We start from the raw sequence: 20,292 nt of genomic DNA, 5'->3' as shown, positions 1-20,292 counted from the left end.
TTAACCGTGCCTATCAGGCTTATGGCTTTAAAAGCAGGTCTTTGGGGAGTCATTTCAGGGAAAGGTTGTGTGTGGGGTGGGCGGAAAGAAGACAGAGGGGGAATCAATCCTGGAAGCAGCTCCTTTGTTTGCAAGGCATCTTCCAATTGAACCATTGTCTCCCAAGGACAGCTGGCACCCTGACTTCATCTGCATTGGACCGATCTCAAAAACAAATGATACAGTGGGCAAACAACTCGAGGCACAGGAGGACGGCTGCATCTCACACCACTTGTACTGAGAGAAGAAGCTTTCCCAGCACAGCAGAACAGGAGAAGAGCAATAAAAGTCCTGACGTGTCTACTATCCCATGGACAACAAAAGTAAAATGGTAAAGAAGTAGATATGCATAGTCCTCTTTCATTCATCATACTGTTGTTTGTTGTTGTCGTTAAAAAAATGTTATATAAATATGCAGTACTAGGAAAAAAATGTGATGTACTTGTTCTACTACTTTGAGACTACACATTTTGTGTGTGTGTGTGTGCGTGCCCTTACTTGAAAGCAAGCCCAATTGGATTTGCTTCTGAAGAAAACTCATATGGAGGATTGGGCTCCAAGCAAAACTTGCAGAAATGGTCTAGAGAGATTTGGCTTTAACCTATAAGGAAGGAAGTATTTATACTTTGAGAACTTAGGGCAAACCCTGTCTAGTTGTAATATAGATTTAAAGTAGCAGAGTTGAATGGCAATTGGGCTTGCTCTCTGAGCCCTGTTCAGCTGCAACTCCGTGGGGCCAAAATAGACATTACAGTATTTCTTCGATTCTGAGACGCCATCGATTTTAAGACGCACACTAATTTCAGTACCACCAACAGAAAAAAAGCTTGTATTCTAAGAAATAATAAACGCACTCACGATTCTAAGACACACCTGGTTTTTAGAGATGTTTATATGGGGAAAAAAGTGTGCCTTAGAATCGAAGAAATATGGTATTTTAAATCTGTGATTGGCAACTGTTTATTTATTTATTAAATGTATATACTGCCCCATAGCTGAAGCTCTCTGGGCGGTTTACAAAAGTTAAAAACAGTGAACATTAAAAAGTATACAAAATTTAAAACCATCAAAAATATAAAAACAACAGTATAAAACAGCACTATCCTTCTTTTCCATTTTAACTCTAGAGTAGAGAAGACAGCCTGATCCAGATCATAAAAGGCCACCTACCACCCACACTAGTGTCCCAATCTGGACTGGGGGCCCTATACCTATCCTAGAGTAAAAATGAAAAGAAGACATAGCTGCTAGTCACAGTAACCTGTTTTAGCCCAAAGTATGTTTTACTAGGTAGTAAATCCCAATTAAGACTTTGGGATGCTTAAAACTATGCTGTAAAAGCATCTTGGTTTTGTCTTTTTTTCATGCTTCTGTAATATTGGAGAGAAACTCTGGTTTTATTATGACTTTAGGTTTGTGGTAAGGCTGTTGGCTTCAAACAATTGTCTTTGGAGCAATCTCATAGAGATCAAAGGCATTGCTCTAGAATAAATTGTTTGAGTTGCTTGGTCTATATCTGCCAAAGTCATGTGCCTATGATCCCTTGCAGTTAAGCTTATTTTCTTAGAGAAACACCGCGATTTCCTTCCCAATGTGATAATACCTTCAAACAACTGCTAAGCCTCTTTACGGCTGCATACAAATGGGAAATATTGATTAGAGCACTGGGGTGATAAGAGACCTTTTAGCATGTGTTTCCTAATGAGAATTTTTAGTGGTTGGCATTTCATGCTAATTTTTTGGTTTTGTTGCAAAAAGCAAAAACTTCCTTTACTCCCCCAAACAACAAAGCACCACAGCATCCTAATATTTGGGATCTTCTGGTAGAGAGAGCGCGAAACTGTTTAGTAATTATTACTCAAAAAGGTTAGTTCACGTAAGTGCTTATAGATGTTAATTGATGAGGTCTTGGGAGTGAAAGATACTGGGCTTTTCTACAGGAGGCATTTATGGTGAAACGATTTTTCTAGGGGTGGGGCGCAAAGCTGCACAGCACTTTGTTGTTGTATTTTGCACACACTGCTCCAACACGCCTGTGCATGTTCTTTGTGTGTGCTCTTTGTTGCTTAACATCACGCTCCATGATGCTTGGAAGCCTACATAGAGTAGAAGATCCCAGGAATTGAACAGCACTAATGCAGAAGAGTGTTACATTCAAGAAGCATCATGAACTTCAGCAGAACTTCATTTATTTATTTATTACATTTTTATACTGCCCAATTGCCAAAGCTCTCTGGGCTGTTCACAAAAATTAAAACCATAATAAAACAACCATCAGGTTAAAAGCACAAAAAGATCACTCCAACCACATAGGAACAAGAAGGATGGAAACCCAGATGCACAAACACAGTACAGTTGTCTTAAGAATATTATATTGCATATTCTATAGCCTCAGTGCCCTTATCATAACATTGACAAATTCACGTAACTGGTCCTAGAATGATTTTTTTCATCTGGGAAACATGAGTGGACTCTCTTCCCAAATGTTTTGCCCTCCAGATGTTTTGGACTACAATGCCAGCATTCTGGACCATTGGCCATGCTGGCTGGAGCTGATTGGAGTTGAAGTCCAAAACGTCTGGAGGGCACCAGGTTGGGGAAGGCTGCTCCAGAGGTTAGCAGTGGAGTCTGGAGAGCATAAGGAGAATGAGTGTGCTTGATCAGGTTTTAGGTTTCTAGAGGAGCTTGGAGTACTCATTGTACTTCTCAAATTGCTTTCACAGCCTCGTTTTTTAGGCATGTGCTCCGCTCCGATTAGGAGCGGAGAAGCAGTAGCGAATTGGCCTGCTCCGCCTTACCCAGAGGCGGAGTAGAAGCAGACCGCGGACCCCTAGAAGCAAGGCGAAGAGAAGCGCCCATTTTTCGGAGCTCCTCTTTCAGGCGGAGCACTCCGATCACCATCTTGAAAACATTTCGCCCATAGGATTGCATTGAGGAAAAGAATTGGGGATAACTGGGTTGATTTTTAAGCTATCATTCTGAAAATTCTTGTGCACAGAGAGTCATGGATGGGGGTCATTTTGAGACTACTCTCACCTCTCTGCGTGGTGCGGGTCGCACGCTAGAATTTTTTAAAAAATCAGCAGGAAAAATACCTTTTTCAAAGGGCTGAGGGGCAGAGTCAGCTCCCGGTCATGATCACATGATCCTAAAGTTAGAGGAGGGCATAGGCAAAACGGGTAACTTGGGATTCTGGGAAACTTCTCTTTCTTAATCTGAACGGACTTTTCCCAGTGTTTTTTAACACAGTAGCCCCACCAAATGCACAAACACAACCTGTGAAATCATATACTAAGCCAATAATAAGAGAGCACTGCTACCCACCCTAACTTTGGGGAACAACTGAAAAGATGTGGTGCAAGGGGATGAGCTCCCCTAGGGCATCTCATTGTGGACGTGCCCCCACTCTCTCCTGTACTGGAAGGCCATCAGAGCCTTCCAAAGAGAGTAACCCGGTGGAGCAATGCCTATCATGAGTCGAAGTGAGCGTTCTACTTCTCTCTTAGTGGTGGAGCGATGCCTATTATGAGTTGAAGTGAGCGTTTACTTCTCAAGTTCTTCTCAGAGCTGTTGGTGAAGCAATGGCTTTCTTGAGCTGAACTGGCAGCTGCTTCCCTCTCCCCCAGGCACGTCCCCCTATTACTGGTAAAAGACAGATATAGCCTTTTTTAAAAAAGTTCTTCTTGTTGTTTATTCAGCAACACTGCTGCTTTTAATTCCACTCCTCCTTCGTTTATTTATTTATTTATTTATTTATTCCATTTTATATACATTACTGGCTTATCCTTGGCTCACTTCCTTATGCCCCCAGAAATGTCTGCTGCCTGCCTGCCTGCCTTCCCTCTCTCCTCCCCTGCCCGCCTTGCAGGGATGTTGTGTGTGTGTGGCTTTGACTCAGGGGAGAAGTCCTTCCTGCGCTCACTTGGAGTTTTGGAAGTTCCAAATCCATTTTTCAAGTGTGGAAGAAGATTTCATAGGTTTATCTCTACTCCCCAATTCATGGCATGTTGGGATTTCCTTTGAAATGGCCCCATTGAGAGGTCTGCAGGTTTAAGCCCTGCCAAAAAACAGGGGATGATGGGACTGCCTTGAGTCTCGGTGTGCGTATGTATCCCTGGATACATTTCATGTATCCCTGGATACATTTCATGGTGGCGAGTTTGAGGTTTCTAACGTGCAAATTGACGGAGCTATGGAAAGGGGTGTGAATGGGGTGCCCGATTTTCAAAAATTCCTCAAAAATCAGGGGATGATGGGATTGCCTTGAAACATGGCGTCCATGTGGACACATGGATAAGCTATCATGGTGCTGAGTTTGAGGTTTCTAACATGCAAATTGACGGAGCTATGGAAAGGGGTCTGAATGGGGTGCCCAATTTCAAAAATTCCCCAAAAATCGGGGGATGATGGGATTGCCTTGAAAGTTGGCGTGCGTGTGTATACCCCCATGAGGTGTCATGGTGCCAAACGTGAGGTTTCTAACTTGAACAGAAAAAAAGTTGTATAATTTTTTAGCTTTCAATGCAACCCTATGGGGGGGAAAACGGAGTGGAGTGGAAGTGGGCGGAGCGGGGGCGGGGCGAAGCGGCCCGCTCCAAAAATCACGGATCTGCAAGTGAAGCGGAGCGGGGGGTCCGTGCACACCCCTATCGTTTTACATCAGCTAACAATACAACTTTTGCAATTTAATTTTAAACTACAGCAATGTTATTTTGGAATTGCATAATTTTCCTCGAATTGCATAATTTATCATTTTGTGTATGCTTGCACATTTTTTAAAAAATCCCTGATAACGTCAGAGACCAAGTCTACCATTTCTAGTAGATCTGATAACTGAGCAGTGATACGGCCTACTAAGATAGGTAGATCTGGTCTCTCAGCAATTTGTATACCAGGTTTACCCCTTTATTGTTTCACATTGGGCAGATCTAGGCCTAATCTACACCAAGCAGGATATTGCACTATGAAAGCGATATATGGTATGTGTCAAAGGGCCCCAACAGTTGTCAGTGCACTTCAATACTGCTATAAAGCAGTAGTGTGGCTCCTGCCTCTTATATACCGCTTTCATAGTGCAATATCCTGCCTGGTGTAGATTAGGCTCTAGTGCATTCCTTTAACCGTTTTGTGGTTAAGCAGCATGGTTTAGCATGTTGTCTGAACCAGGCCACAGTCTTTGCACCACAGTTGGTGCTAACAGTAAAAAGATCTGCTGCTCATGCTCATAGGACAAAAGAATTGAGGAAATTTGCATATGCTAATTTACAGATGCAAATTAGAAATAATTAATTGTAATAATTATTGTAATTTAAATTTTATAGAAGGGAAGCTAAGTAACCTCTTGCTTACTTTCAGGACAGAAGTGTGTATGTCTCACACTGTACTTGCATCAACAATACCCAAACGCACTCCTGCTTTTCCTTGGGGGCAGTCTTCACGGTGCTGGGTTGGCACTGTTCCACTGCAAAACCCTGCGCTTTTGCTTGTGCACAGTGGTGGCAACTTGCCCTAACGAGGGGAGGCAGCGTGGGCTTTCCAGTGGCCGTTAGGCTTGCTTGGGCCCCCCTCCCCCAGCTTCTGGCGACCAATAGGAGGTCGCTTTCCACCTGGGAACTCCCCTGGAGTGGCTGTGAGGGAGGACAAGCTGGCTGGAAAAGCTGGCTGGAAAAGTCAGGATACGTCCCCACCTTTTCAGCCACGCATCTTTGCCTCCTTGCCCTGGGGTGGTTTCAAATCTGTGGCTGTGTCATCTAACTGATGCAGCGTGGATTCGGAGTCACCCTGGGGCAAAGACAATGTCAAGATAGCCCCTTGGTCTTTCAGACCCAAATCTAGATGGGCAGGATGGAGTACGTGGCATCTTAAACGTTTACTGATTAATTGCAACATGAACATGGCACAATGGCAAGGGAGAGTGTGGGAATGTATTGTAGACTAGAATAAGGCTGCAAACTTCCACAATTAACTAGGGACTACCCACAGCTGAAACTATTAAGTTCTTTCCGTTTTCCCTTCACCGCCATAATGAACCTCCTTGCCCCTTTCTAGCAATTAAATGTAGGCTTCAACAAAAGTGGAATAAATATGCAAATAAGTGTCTATTTGAAGGTGGCATCTTTATGCCACCCATTCAGATACTGAAAGTGTTGTAAAGTCCTCAATTCATTCCACTATAGAAGGTGGGTGTTATCATCCCAGTGTTGTAATATCAGTCTTTTAGCTGTCAAAAGGACATAGAGAATCCATCTATGCTTTTTGTTAATTTCCATGAAGCTGGTAAATAATTTAAAAGACTGTGTAAAGCAGTGGACATTAGACTGTTCCAGTACAAAATTTATCTGTGTAGTAACCTCCTCCCCAAAAGTAGTAACTACTGGGCATTGCCAAAATATATTTTTAAAAGAAACATTAGCTATATATTGCACTATCAGCAATGAACTGATTTAGTCAGTCCCTTATTAAAGAGACTGTGTGGTATCCGATAGACACACAAAAAGGTTTTGCAGAATTAGATGCAGCCTAAGATCCATAGCTTTGACAGGCAGTCTACTGGTGAGGCAATTTGTGGCTTCTCAAATTTCCAAATGTGCTCACAGGTGCAAAAAGGTTAGGGGTCCCTTGACCAGGGAGATAGCAGTTTCCTAGGTAGAAAGAGATCTGAGAGAGGTATTGCTTCCCATGGTTTATATATGCAAGTGAAGAAACTATACAATACAATCCGGAAATGAAATGAAATGATGCGAAATCTTTACTTGAAAGGTAAAGGTGGCCATGCAAGTACACACCATGTACATTAACCCAACTTAGAGACTGGGTTAAGACATGATAACCAATGGTGGAATAATAATAATAATAATAATAATAATAATAATAATAATAATAATAATAATAAAATTATTTCTTATCCGCCTCTCCCTCTGGATCGAGGTAGGGAACAACATTAAATACAACAATACAATATAAATAAAATACATAAAACTGATTAAAAGGGCATATAAAACCAATACAATATTAAAACAACAACCACAACATCTTAAAATTCTTAGGTTTAAAGTTCGTCTGGGAAGGCCTGCCGGAAGAGATTAGTCTTTATGGTGGTCTTAAACTTGTAGAGTGTATTAAGTTGACGAATCTCTTCCAGCACGTCATTCCATAGTCTGGGGGCAGCAGAAGAAAAGGTCCTCTCTGTAACAGTTGTCAGCCTAATTGTGGCTGACAGGAGTAAACCCTTCCCAGAGGACCTGAGTGTGTGGGGCGGATTGTATGGGAGAAGGAGATCCCACAGATAACCTGGACCCAAACCATGTAGGACTTTAAAGCTTCACCCGGAAACTAATTAGCAGCCAGTGGAGTGATTTTAAAGCTGGTTTAATATGGTCACCCCTCAGATTTCTCTCCAATTTTAGAGACAAGGTTGTTTGGTAGGCAAAGAACTGTGGATGTTTCATGATTTGGTGTTTTGAAAGTGAATCACTCCAAAGAGGAGCTGGGAGTCACAACCTTCTTAATGATGCAAATGCAGCAGGTTTACATAAACTTGACTGCAAAGACTAGGAACTTTTTTTTGTTTTTTAAAAAAGGAAAAAGCATGGTGAGATACTCTGGAGACTTAATTCAGATGGATGGGAAAATTGGTACTGAGCAGGGGTGATCTTGGATTAACACGCAGCTCTGCTTATAAATGCTATAATGGCTCTGTTAGGAGGTAATGGTGGCATTAATCAACCTACAAATTCTGGGGAAGCAAGCTGTGCACAAATCACTTCCTGTTTCCTGGAACAACTTACAAATGGGGCATTCATAGGTTGTTTCCATGATGTCCGAACCCAGGCACTTGGCTTTGTTTATGGGTTAAACAACCCCAAATTAACCCAAGAACAACCCATGGGCATTAATTTACCCATGAATTGCTGCTGGATGCCACTGTTATGTCTGAACAGGGTCAGGCAACCTGATGCCCTCTTCATGTTTGGACTTCAACTTTCCAAAGCCCCAGCCAGTATAGCTAATGGCCAGGGACCATGAGATTTGTAGCCTCAAACATCTGGAGGGCACCAGGCTGCCTACCTAGAGTAGATTATGCTACCTGGTATGTGAGTCCACAATATCCAGAAAGCAAGAGGGAAATTGATTGGGAAATATAAGAAGTCTAAGAAATAGGGTATGATGTAAGTTAGGGTCAAGGGTAGTGAACCTCAGGCAGGGCCAAGCTGGGGTGGTGGAGGCAGAGGCTTGAGGGAAGCGGATGGAGGAAATAAGTGACTGAGGGGGAGAAAGGCAACAAAAGGTGGAGAAAGCAGGGGGTCTAAGAGGAGGAGTGGAGGAAGCAACGTTCAAGAAAAAGGAGAGAAGAACCACAAGCATCATCACATGGGGGAAAATCGTGTTTGCTTACTGTTGCTTCTCCACCCACGCGTTTATCCCTCATTACTTCCTCTTTTGAAAGAGGAAGGAAGCAACATGCACGTGGCCCATTCAGTTGGCCTTTTTGATCGCGCTGCTTCTCCTGTACACAGCAGGAGATAGCGGCAACTTCCACCTTTACAAAAAAGTCAGACTTACTGGGGTGTTTTCTTGTGGCGCGAAGAAGCCTAGAAGGGGCGGGAGGCGCGCAAGAGGCAGATGACGTCATGAGAGGGACCCGCAAAAATCCATGAGTGCCCAGTAACGAGCGTGCAGTAAAACGCTCGTCTGATGGAGCTCCAAGAACTGGGAGGATGAAAGGGACACTGAGGCTGGCATTTGTAAACCCACTTAATTACAGCCCATCTTTTTAGCCACATTTCTGCTGATGTTACCATCACTGGGTGGGTACTTCCCTGGTATACTGTGCTGACATCTTAGGTCTTTTTCCACAGCTAGAATTTTGCCTATAAAGGGGAACTCCAAATTGCTGTTGGCTATGGGGCTGGTTGATTTTTTTAAAATGTTTGCCTGCTCTTAAAAGGATGGTTTCTCCATTATCCGTTTGGAGCCCTTCTCCTGAAAGAACAAATTTCGCATTTTGTTAAAATGCTATGAATCATACCCAGGAAACTCCTCATTACCCTCAAAAGCGGATCATTTTTCACAATAAACATGAGTCGGGATCCGCAAAGGGTAATTTAAAAAATCCTGCTGTGGGCTTAAGTGTTGAACGTTTTTAAGGAACAGATTTTTGGAAAGTTTGGGGGGCATTTATTGCCTTCTGCAGCAATTAGATAGGAATTCTGAAAATTGAAGAGTTGATGATTTGTACGAACTCTTACTAAGAGATAACAAGAAAGAGAAGCAACTATGACCACAAAATAGTGGTTGAGATTTTAATAGAAATGCTACATTAGGAAAGAAATGATGGTTCGGTGTGTGCTGACTTTCTGTTTGAATTCAATGGGATTTTTCTCCTAAATCAGTATGTATAAGATTGCAATCGGTCAGTTGGATCCAATAATAATAATAATAATAATAATAATAATAATAATAATAATAATAATAATAATAATAATATATTTTTTACCCGTCTCTCCCTCTGGATCGAGGCGGGGAACAACTCCAAACATAAAATTAGTTAAAAGAGCATACAAAACCAATACAATATTAAAATAACAATCACAGCATCTTAAAATTCTTTGCTTTAAAATTCAACTGCGTAGGCCTACCGGAAGAGACTAGTCTTTACGGCTGTCTTAAACTCAGAGAGAGCTTTAAACTGACGAATCTCCTCCGGCAGGCCATTCCACAGTCTGGGGACAGCAGAAGAAAAGGTCTGCTGGGTAATAGTTGTCAGTCTTGTTTTTATTGGCTGGAGTAAATTCTTCCCAGAGGACCTGAGTATGCGGGGCAGATTGTATGGGGGAAGGTGATTCCGCAGGTAACCTGGACCCAAACCATGTAGGGCTTTAAAGGTAATAATCAACACTTTATACTTCACCCGGAAACTAATTGGCAGCCAGTGAAGAGATTTTAAAGTTAGTGTAGTATGGTCACCCCTAGGTGTACCGATGACCAACCTGGCTGCCATATTTTGAACTAGTTGAAGCTTCCACCAAAGAACAATTGTCACCCCAGAGTTTACACCAATGTGAGTATGCTACTCCAGCTGCTCAGTTAATAGCACAACAAAGAGAGTAGAGAAGTGTCAATATAGCCTCAGTGAGGGCTACTTCCTTGGAGGTGGTGACAAATGGGTTCAGTTGCCACCCGCCCATCGTGATGACACTACACTTGTACTTCCTACGCATGGCAAAGGCACGGATGCCATCATGTCACAGAACCTATTTAACCCCCACATTGTCCACAAGCTTGCTTCCCCCCAGCATAGACCCCTATAGCCTAGCACATCCTTCTCCAACTGTGGGTGTCCTCCAGGTTTGTAGTCTTAACAGTTAACGATTAGGAGGCTTGTACTGAATTTGTAGCCTGCAGATGTCCCAGTGAAGATCTTGAACCCCACTACCTCAGTGTTGCACTTGTTAAAACGTGCATGTCTAGATGCACGTTTAGAAACCGTATTATGTAAATTTTGTTTAAATCTCCCCACATAGGGAAAGACTTGTGACCAGGTAACCTGTGGACCTGCTCAGTCTGTTCTCCCGGCACAGGGGCCTTGTAGTTGCACCCAAGTCCTGCGTATTGGTCCCTGGTCGACAGCTGATTGGTCACTGTGTGAACAAAGTTCTGGATTAAATGGATCCTTGGTCTGATCCAGCATGGCTCTTCTTAATGTTCTTAGTTTCTAATTCACAATTAGCACTTGGACAGTAGACTGAGCAGACACATACAGGTCATCTGGTTGGTTTCTCCCTCTACGGTGAAGTGCATTTTTCTGCCTGTATAAATTATAGTCATTATAGTGACATCTGCTTCTGGGTGTAAATTAGTATATTCAAATTGTATGCAAAGATATGTGTGAGGTTGGTCTTCTTTTCTTTTTGGTGACTTGCTTCCTTTTGTGTAATCAATTATTTTCCTATGAATGAAAGCAATGCTTTTGAATCAAGAAGCTTACTGCCTTTTGTTCTGGAATCTAAAAATGTAGGTGGTTCATAGAGGTGCCATCACAGGCATCAATTTTAGAAGAGGTATACCCACTCATGTGAAGAATGAGGGAATGGCTTTGTTCAAAAAAAGATGGTGTTTGCCACCTTCAATTTTCATAAGTACTTACATTAACAATTCTTAATTCTGTTGCCCAGTTAATCAGGAACACCTTTTTGTTGACTGCATGGCTAGGTGGAGAAAGCTGGGATTTTAGAACTTTTTTTCTGTCTAAATATGCATAGGATTGCATCCTAAATTGTTACAACATCAGCCCCTGGTGCAGTCGTATATATATGTACTTGCATGAAGCTTGACTTTATTTTTTGGGCAGTATTAGGGCACATCAGTAATGTAGAGAGGATGCAAATGAGCCAAAACCAGCTGCAAATTGCCAGTGATCCAATTTTGAAATTAGTTTTAGAAATTCTCCCAGTCATACTGGAATTCCGGAGGAGAGGGCTGCAGGAGAGAGTGGGGGTGCCTCTACATTAAGGGGAAAAAACCACACCTTTACTGGGGTTTCTTCTTCTGAAGTTTTTCCATGTATACGACTGTCACCTTTAGATGGTGACCATGTGATTTTGAATTAAAAACTTTCCCTCTCACAAATGCTATTCTGTTCAATGAAATAACACCATCTAGTGGCGGAATTATAGCTCTAAGCAAGCTTTACACACTGGGGACATCCCGTGATAATTTAAATACTGTATTATCTCCGATTGTTTGAAAGCAAGATTACTGGGGGAAAGTGCAGGAGACATACTGGAGGTCGATGGTATCATGTAACGGACCTGCAAACTTCTGTTAGTTGTCAATCACAAGAGTGCAATAAATTGCTCATGTAGAGAAGCTCTGAAGCAGAGGAACAATAAATGAATGGAAAAGGGGGAAATCCCCTATATCCCTCCTATGGGCAAGATGCACTCTGAGCATTGGGGGTGCTGTTTAGAGAATAATGAAACCACTCCTCCTTCGTCCTCAGTCCTATCAGGAAGACGTCTGAGGTGAGATGCAGACTGGAGAGGGAATTGGAGAAGAAAGAGTCAGTGTGGTGCTCTGGTTAGAGCGTTGAACTGAGACTCAAGAGGTCTGGGTTTAGTCCTCACCTGACCATGAAGCTCACTGGGTGACTTTGGGCCAGTCACTGACTTGCCATGTTGTTGGGCGGATAAAATGGAGAGGAGGTGGTCCATATAAGTCGCCTTGGGTTCCTTGCATGAGGTAAAAAGCCTGGATATAAAAGTAATAATAAATAACATTCAACAAAGAAAGCTTATATTGAACTGTATTGTTGGTGGAGTAGGATTCTGAGACCATTGCATAGGAATTGGGTTGCCAGCTTGTTTGCTCTTACAACTCAGAAATTTGCATTTGGCAGGCGGCAAGGTAAAAGGCACAGCTTTTCCCATCACTGCATCTTCATGCTGGGTCTAGGTACCTATCTTCATCATCCATGCAGCTTTCGGAGATACAAGAGCTCTGGGAAGAAAGGGCAGCAGCCCTTGGTAGGAATAGCTGGCTTTCCATTTGTTGCTGCTCCTGTACCCCTTGCGTGTGGGTTGGCTGGTGTTGCGTGGGAAACACCCTCGGCCTGCCACTGTTGGATGGTTGCCTGGTTGCCGGAGAGGCTGAGAGAAAGAGGAGATGGTGGTGCACAATAGACCACAGCTGCAAGGACGTGTGGCTGGGCGCTCGTTGAATGAGTAATTGAGAGAGGATGACATCGCCTGGGTTCTCTTGCTGTCCGGCGTGCCCCAGGCCAACTTCCCCTGATGTTTGTGTTCGAGGAGATAATGGCACCATTAAGGCAATGCTCGCTTAGCCAAGGAAGAGTGTCCTATTAGAACTCCTGCCCCCATTGAGCTGCTTCTTTTGCCATGTCCACTGACTCTGATCCCGCGAGGAAGAATGAGTCGTGAGCGAGTGGTACTGATAGGACTGAGGTGCAGAACCTTGGGTCTGCAACGCCATGGCTTGCTCCTCTTAATACTGTGCTGCGATCGCTGACTGAGTGAGCTGGAATACTGTCCTCTGGTTTGCAGAAGGGGACATAGGCTCCCAACAGAAGTGCTTACTTAACGATGGCCGTTTTGTTGCTGTAAGTTTAGGTCAGTTTCTGGAGGAACGCTCTTAAGATTTCCCCCAGGGAAACTGAAGCAAAATTTTAAACGTCTTGTTTTTAATTTGTGAAATCGCAAAATGGTGAATTGTTACAGTTCCTTAATTTTTAACCATCTCCATATGAGTACCTTGTGTCTTGGCTGTCCTCGCATCCTGTTTGTTGAATGTTTAGGCCTTCTCTTTAAAGTTTTGCATTCTTTCCACTGCCAGGTCTGAAATGGTGATACGGTGAAACTGCACTATTCTGTATTTTAAAAATGAAAACATGGGTTCCTCCCCGACATTCTGAAAACCTGCCAGAAGTTGGAATCCTGGAACAATTAAAGACCAATTATGTTCCACTGTTCTTTTAAAAATCAACAATTCTCCCCCCTCCCCAAAACCCAACCCCTTTCTGCTCAGACAACAACATTTACAATCAACAGATTAAGGGACCAAATGGCACAGCTCTTAAATTGGGAATGAAGTTTAACTTTTCACAGCTCTCACTATCCTTAAAGTTACTTTTAAAGTTTTTTTATTGTTATTTGATAGGAAGAAATTCTAAAGATGTTATGATACTCAATATCTTTGTGGTATCCAATTTTAAGATACATTTTGATGTCCTTGTTTGTAACTCTAGGGGACATGTTGTGATAAAAAACACATGGCGTGTCTTTTAGTAAATCCCTTTTGTGCTGTAGCTCTTCTTCAGGATGTGAAACATAATTTAGTAGATTCTCTGATACAAGTCTCTTCAAAACAAAACAAAAAAGTGATCTATTGTTTTTAGTTGAAACATTTATTGTGCTTTTCTTTCCCTGAGAAAACAGAAAGTACTGTTCTGACCAACAGGATGTATGTTTCCCCCCCTTTTGTTCTTTCTAGTATTTCCCTCTCTAAGTAATCACAAACACATACGTGCATGTGCGCACACACACACGTATAGATACATATAGACACAGTGGTGAGTTGATTCATGGGTAATCCTGCTGAAAGTAAGAGGGATGCTTCCATGCCTTTGAACAATGGGCCTGTTTATATGATCATTACAGTCCACCGGGGCTTATCTAAGCCATGGTGAATTGTGGTGCAGGTGGGCAGCCATTTTGAATATTCAACCCCCAGCAGAGGGTTGCCATGGTTTGTTGTGTCATCAAACAACCCTCAGATAACCCTATAGCAGACAAAGCGTTGTTTAACCCTCAAACAATCCCTGACGCCTGGCTTCGGACAACACAACTAACCATAGCAACCCCCTGTTGGGTTGAATGTTCAAAAAGACTGCCTGCATGTGCCTCAACCCACCATAGCTTAAATAAGGCACCATTGGCTTTGGTGATTGTGTGAACCAGGTCAATGTCTGGAAGCTTACTTGGAATTGTGCGTTATACTCTCTTCCCCTGTCCTGCTACCTGACCAACAGGTACTTAAGGATTGTGGGCTGCTTAGCCTAAGGTAGCTACTTACACATCACAAAAGAGGAGGACAAAAGATGCCAGGAATTTGCATAAAATTTGCATATGATAATTTAGAGAGAATAGATGGACATTTGGAAATAATTACTGTAAGGTAGAAATATAATACACTTCACCATAGTGGGGAAGACTATGGCCAGGTGATCTAAGTGCTTGCTGCTTAGCCTAAATCCAGGTGCAAGGTGTTGATAGAAAACTTCAGGGCCCCTGGTCTCTATTTTGATGGCTTCATTTTGACAGCACTTCAAATAGATAATGGTCCTCTATAAAAATGAGATACATGGCTAAGCCACATTGAGCATCATTTGCAGAACCGCCTCACACTTCACCTACCTGTGTGTGTAGGTTAAGATATGCGTACTTGTGCAGATCACGAGGTAACAAGCGTTTTATCACATGCTCGCTACTGCCCACTTATGGATGTGCGCATGTCCTTTAGTCAATGACATCCGCCCCCTGTGTGCCTTCATCTCCTTCCATTCGTTTTACCGTTACAAAATAGACCCTGTTTAATACAACTTTTTTTAAAAAATGGAATGTGCTGTGATCTCTTGTTGTGTGCAGGAAAAACAGTACAATAAAAACGGCCCCTTAATGGGCCACATGGTCTTCGTTTACTTCCTCTTTCCCCTCCAGGCAGAAAGAGAAAATAATGAGGGATAAAAGTGGAGGCGGGGAAGCGACGGTAAGGAAATTCAATTTCCCCCACGTGATGATGCTCCACAGCTTTTTATGTCTATCAGATGTACCTGTGAATATAGGCTCCGCAATGCAGACGTGTGTGTGTGTGTCCGTCCGTCCGTCCGTGTCCGTGTCCGTGTCCGCATGCGCATTTTATTATGGCAGGGGAAATGACCTTGTGTGCAAACTTGACTCCATTTGCCATAAGTGGCAATAGAAACTCTGCACATGTGAGGATATCAACTACAGCCTTGCACTTCTATTACCATCTCCCTTATCTGCTTACTGGTCTACTCTTTACATGACACCCCGGCAGGAACTTATAAGGCAGCCTCCTTTCTTTTATTTGTTTTTTCCTTTCTTACCAGATAAAAATATGAACCCTACATATACACAGAGATGGAAGTAGAGATACATTTCTGCTTTGGAAACCTGTGCCTGTTTAGATGTTACTTACTTGAGGGGAATCTCCATCTATTAACAGTGTATTAATGCTACCTAAACCAGCCTTTCCCAGCCTGATGGGACCACAAACCATAAATTCATTCTTGAAGCCTGAACACTCAGTTGGGATTTATAAATCTATAAATCTCTGTCCATACCCTACAGCTGCTGTTTTCTCTCTTGGTCAGGTGAGTCACAGACACACCTTTTCAGGTAAGAGAAACAAGCTAGTTGGATGGAGCGGGAATGTTGTATCTATCTCACCAATACAAGCTTCCTGCAAATCTCCTTTATGTAAGCATTAAAAAATAACAGCCAAAGCTGTAGCTCTGTTGCGCTTTCTTTGGGGATTCTTACTGTGGTAGAATTGGGTCAAAATTACAGATTTCAGTTCTGCTTTGACTGAGGTTCTTGGTGGTTGTGGGGCTTTTGGGGGGAATGAATTTTCCAATAGTGGCCCACTGGTAAACTTTACTTCTGAAGCTGGCCATGCTAGCGCCATATGTAACCTTTCATCAAATGCTGCAGAAATTACAGGGGAAATCGGAGTTTTATGTTCACAGTTATGCAACAGCAGCAACAGGACTGGAAGGGGAATCCGAGGTCAACAAGTTCAACATGAGAGGATTGTAACCCTGCCCCCCCCCTCCGGCCCATGGTTCACTAGACACAAGCTAATTCTGACCAAAAGCCAGCCCTATTGTTAAAATTTCCAGAGGGTTGCTGGGTTATTCTGTTGCAGCAAAAACAACGAAGAGTCTTGTGGCACCTTAAGCTTTTGTGGACTATAGTGCAATCCAGCATGTGCATGCATGGGGGATTTTGGAGAGTTTCAGGTTTATATAAAGGATATATAGAGGGGCGGCAGAGAATAGTTTGCAGTGCGGTTACTATCTGACAATTGCATTATTAACAATAATTATTCATGGTGCAGCTGTTGTTGATAACACAAACACTGGCACTAGGTAAGCCAATTAACACATGTGGTATGATGAAAAATCCATCATCCTGATTCAAGCCTACTGGAGATAGAATTCATCAACAGGTCTAATTCTAACTCAGCAGAGTCTTGGGGGCTGTCTATGCGTCTTCTAAGACCCACAGTGGCTGAGAATCGGCGCTGCGTCAGTTACATGACGCAGCCGCAGACTCTCAGCTGCAGCAGGGCTTTTCTATGAAACTGAGCAGTTAAAAAGTCAAGGACTTAACCTGACTTTTTCATTGGGAGTGAAGTCACCCCAGTCGTCCACCATCAGACCTCGCTCCATGGTCAATCTAGGAGATGTTCCGTGCAAATAGGGACTGGCGATTGGTCACCGGAAGCCAGGAAGAGGGTGGGGGGGGTCAGCTCTGTTACCCGGATGACCGCTGGAAACCCTGTACTCCCTCCTTGGCATGGGGATTACCCAGCGTAACCCCACAGGAGTGAAACTGTGGGGTTTAGGGGGAATCTGGCAAGGCAGCCCCTTGTTCTAATTTCCCTTTGAAGTTCCTTTGCTCCACAATGACCACTGTAAGGTCAATGACAGACCGTCCTGAGGGGCTGAAGTGTTCTGCCACTAGTTTTGAATATTGCCATTTCTGATGTCGGCCTCATGTCCATTTATTTGTTTCTGTAGACGATAGCTATTTATTTATTTATTTATACATTTTTATACCGCCCAATAGCCGAAGCTCTCTGGGCGGTTCACAAAAATTAAAACCATGAAAAGCATAATAAAACAACCAACAGTCTGAAAACACAAATACAAACTACAATATAAAAAGCACAACCAGGATAAAACCACACAGCAAAAATGGATATAGATTAAAATATGGAATTAAAACAGCAAAGTTTAAATTAAAATTAAATTAGGTGTTAAAATACTGAGAAAATAAAAAGGTCTTCGGCGACCGACCGAAAGAATACAGTGTAGGCGTTTAGGCGAACCTCTCTAGGGAGCTCATTCCACAACTGGGGTGCCACAGCAGAGAAAGCCCTCCTCCTAGAATGCAGGTGGGCATTGCTGAGAGAAGATGGCATATATCACATTGGAAGATGAGCAAGCAAATGAACCCTTACTGTTGTGGGTGGCGTTACTAGGCCCTTTAATAGTGTTTCCAGATATGGGGACAGAGTGGGCATCTGGATTTGTTGCATTATCTGGGCTCTGTGTTTGTGCCCATGTTATGTGGCCTTTTTCATTGCTCACGACATTTTACGCTTAGGAAATATTGTTCTGCTTATGAGACTAAAGACGTAATCCTAAATGAGATTGCTTAGATGTCAGCTCTTCAAATTTTGCACCTTTTTGTTGGCTTCATGTTCTTTGGATTACCCTTTGCAGTGGTTCTTGGCTGTGTCCTTAGCATGGATTTCTGAAATTTCTGATGAGGCACACTTTTACTTGTGCACCCAAGAAGGATATAACTTCTAGAGCAATGGTGGGCTCAAGATGCTCCAGTGCCTGAAATGGAGCACCGAGTGGCACAACACTTGAAAGTCCTGTTGTACCATTCAGACATCAACTCTTGCCTTCATCTACCTCCCTGAATTCACCTGCTGGAAACAGTCTGTTTTGTCTTGTTTTACGGTAGGGCCGGCACTGGGTGCGTGGGAGTAAAAGTGAGAGATTTATATTTATTTGATGCACTTATATTGCGACTTTTAAACTGCTTAACATTGATAACTGGCAAATAGAGGGAGAAAACGTGGAGGCAGTGACAGACTTTGTATTTCTGGACACAAAGATTACTGCAGACGCTGACTGCAGCCAGGAAATCAGAAGACGTTTTGATTTCTTCTTGGGAGGAGAGCAATGACAAATCTTGATAAAATAGTTAAGAGCAGAGACACCACACTGACAACAAAGGTCCGCATAGTTAAAGCAATGGTATTTCCCGTAGTAACCTATGGCTGCGAGAACTGGACCATAAGGAAGGCTGAGCGAAGGAAGATAGATGCTTTTGAACTGTGGTGTTGGAGGAAAATTCTGAGAGTGCCTTGGACTGCAAGAAGATCAAACCAGTCCATACTCCAGGAAATAAAGCCAGACTGCTCACTTGAGGGAATGGTATTAAAGGCAAAACTGAAGTACGTTGGCCACATAATGAGAAGACAGGATACCCTGGAGAAGAGGCTGATGCTAGGGAAAGTGGAAAGCAAAAGGAGGAGGGGCCGACCAAGGGCAAGATGGATGGATGATATTCTGGAGGTGACAGACTTGACCTTGGGGGAGCTAGGGGTGGCAATGGCCGACAGAAAGCTCTGGCGTGGGCTGGTCCATGGAGTCACGAAGAGTCGGAAGTGACTGAACAAATAAACAACAACAACAAATTGAACCATAACAGACTAAAAAAACAAGTAGATTGACAACTGAAATAGCAATAGTTAAACATGAAGCCCACAGCAGAATTATGAATAAAAAGCTAAGTAGAACAAAGTTTAAAAGATTGGCTTAAAAATTAGCTTAAAAGCTGCCAATGAGGGGTTCGTACACACCTCCTCGGAGAAGGAATTCTAAAGATGCCTTTTTTTTTTTTAGTCCTTTTAATGTTAAGGATGAAGTACTTTGCACAATGTATAACAAGCAAATTGAACTTCCTCTTACAAGATAGGGGATTTAGACAAATTCCTGGAGGGAGGGATCTAAAAATGGCTATTAATCACAGCCATTCACATCCTTGTGCAACTTTGGAGGGTCTGGAGCCAATTTCTGTTCTCACCCCTTGAGCCCACCGAGGGTCACTCAGAATCCTGCTGCCAAAATTGCCAGTGCTCAATTGCTGCTGAATTTTGGCAGCAATTTGGCAGCAAGAAAGCCACATTTTTCCGTTTAAAACAAGGTGCGCTGGGAGTGGGCATCTTCTTTTAATGCAAAATCAGCCCCTCAAAAGCCTTGTTTTGCATTAAAACAAGGTTGTGCACTCTCTCACATGTCTTGTTTTAAAGAGAAAATGTACCTTTTCTTCTTGCCCATGCCGAATGTGGCAGCTATTTGGTGGCACGGCAGGCGATTTGGAGGTGATGATGGCTGCAAAAAAAGAAAAAGGGAAAAAATATATGGGGGGGTATATTAAGACTTCAACGCTGCTGTTGTACCATAAAAGGAGGTTAGTAGTTGATCTTCCTATTGCAGGATATGCATCAAAGGAGAGCGATTTGTTTGTTGCATTTTTAAACCATCCAATGATCCATGTACTTTCAATGTCATCAGCTGTGAGGGTAGAATAGATGATAGGAAATGAGCTAAATATATAAACTAAAAATGTACATTCTCATTAACTATTCATAGAATCATAGAATAGCAGAGTTGGAAGGGGCCTACAAGGCCATCGAGTCCAACCCCCTGCTCAGTGCAGGAATCCACCCTATTCAGTGAAAGAAGAGCTTCTATTTTAAATAGTATTGGCTAATTCATCTGCGCAAAATGACAATGAAGGAGAGAATTGAATATTTTGGGATTCGGATGAATACCTTGGAGATGGAAATCATTCTCTTCTTCCCATTAAAGGGACAGTTCAATAGTAATATAATCCTCTGCAGTCAAAT

At 42.7% G+C, this 20,292-nt stretch overlaps 1 protein-coding gene across 1 annotated transcript in view; it reads left to right on the top strand.

Moving 5' to 3' along the window:
- Positions 1–215: 215 nt before the first annotated feature.
- ENPP2 (ectonucleotide pyrophosphatase/phosphodiesterase 2) overlaps positions 216–20,292 on the top strand; it is a 105,464-nt gene continuing 85,387 nt past the window's right edge. The window contains exon 1 of the mRNA XM_063131085.1: positions 216–370. Coding sequence (XP_062987155.1) covers positions 350–370 — 21 coding nt within the window. The 5' untranslated portion in view covers positions 216–349. The remainder of the gene's footprint in view (positions 371–20,292) is intronic.

Source organism: Elgaria multicarinata, chromosome 7, assembly GCF_023053635.1.
Source record: "Elgaria multicarinata webbii isolate HBS135686 ecotype San Diego chromosome 7, rElgMul1.1.pri, whole genome shotgun sequence".
Classification (NCBI taxonomy): Eukaryota; Metazoa; Chordata; class Lepidosauria; order Squamata; family Anguidae; genus Elgaria; species Elgaria multicarinata.
The sequence above is the reverse complement of the archived record's forward strand: the minus strand, read 5'-3'. Positions and strand labels throughout refer to the sequence as shown.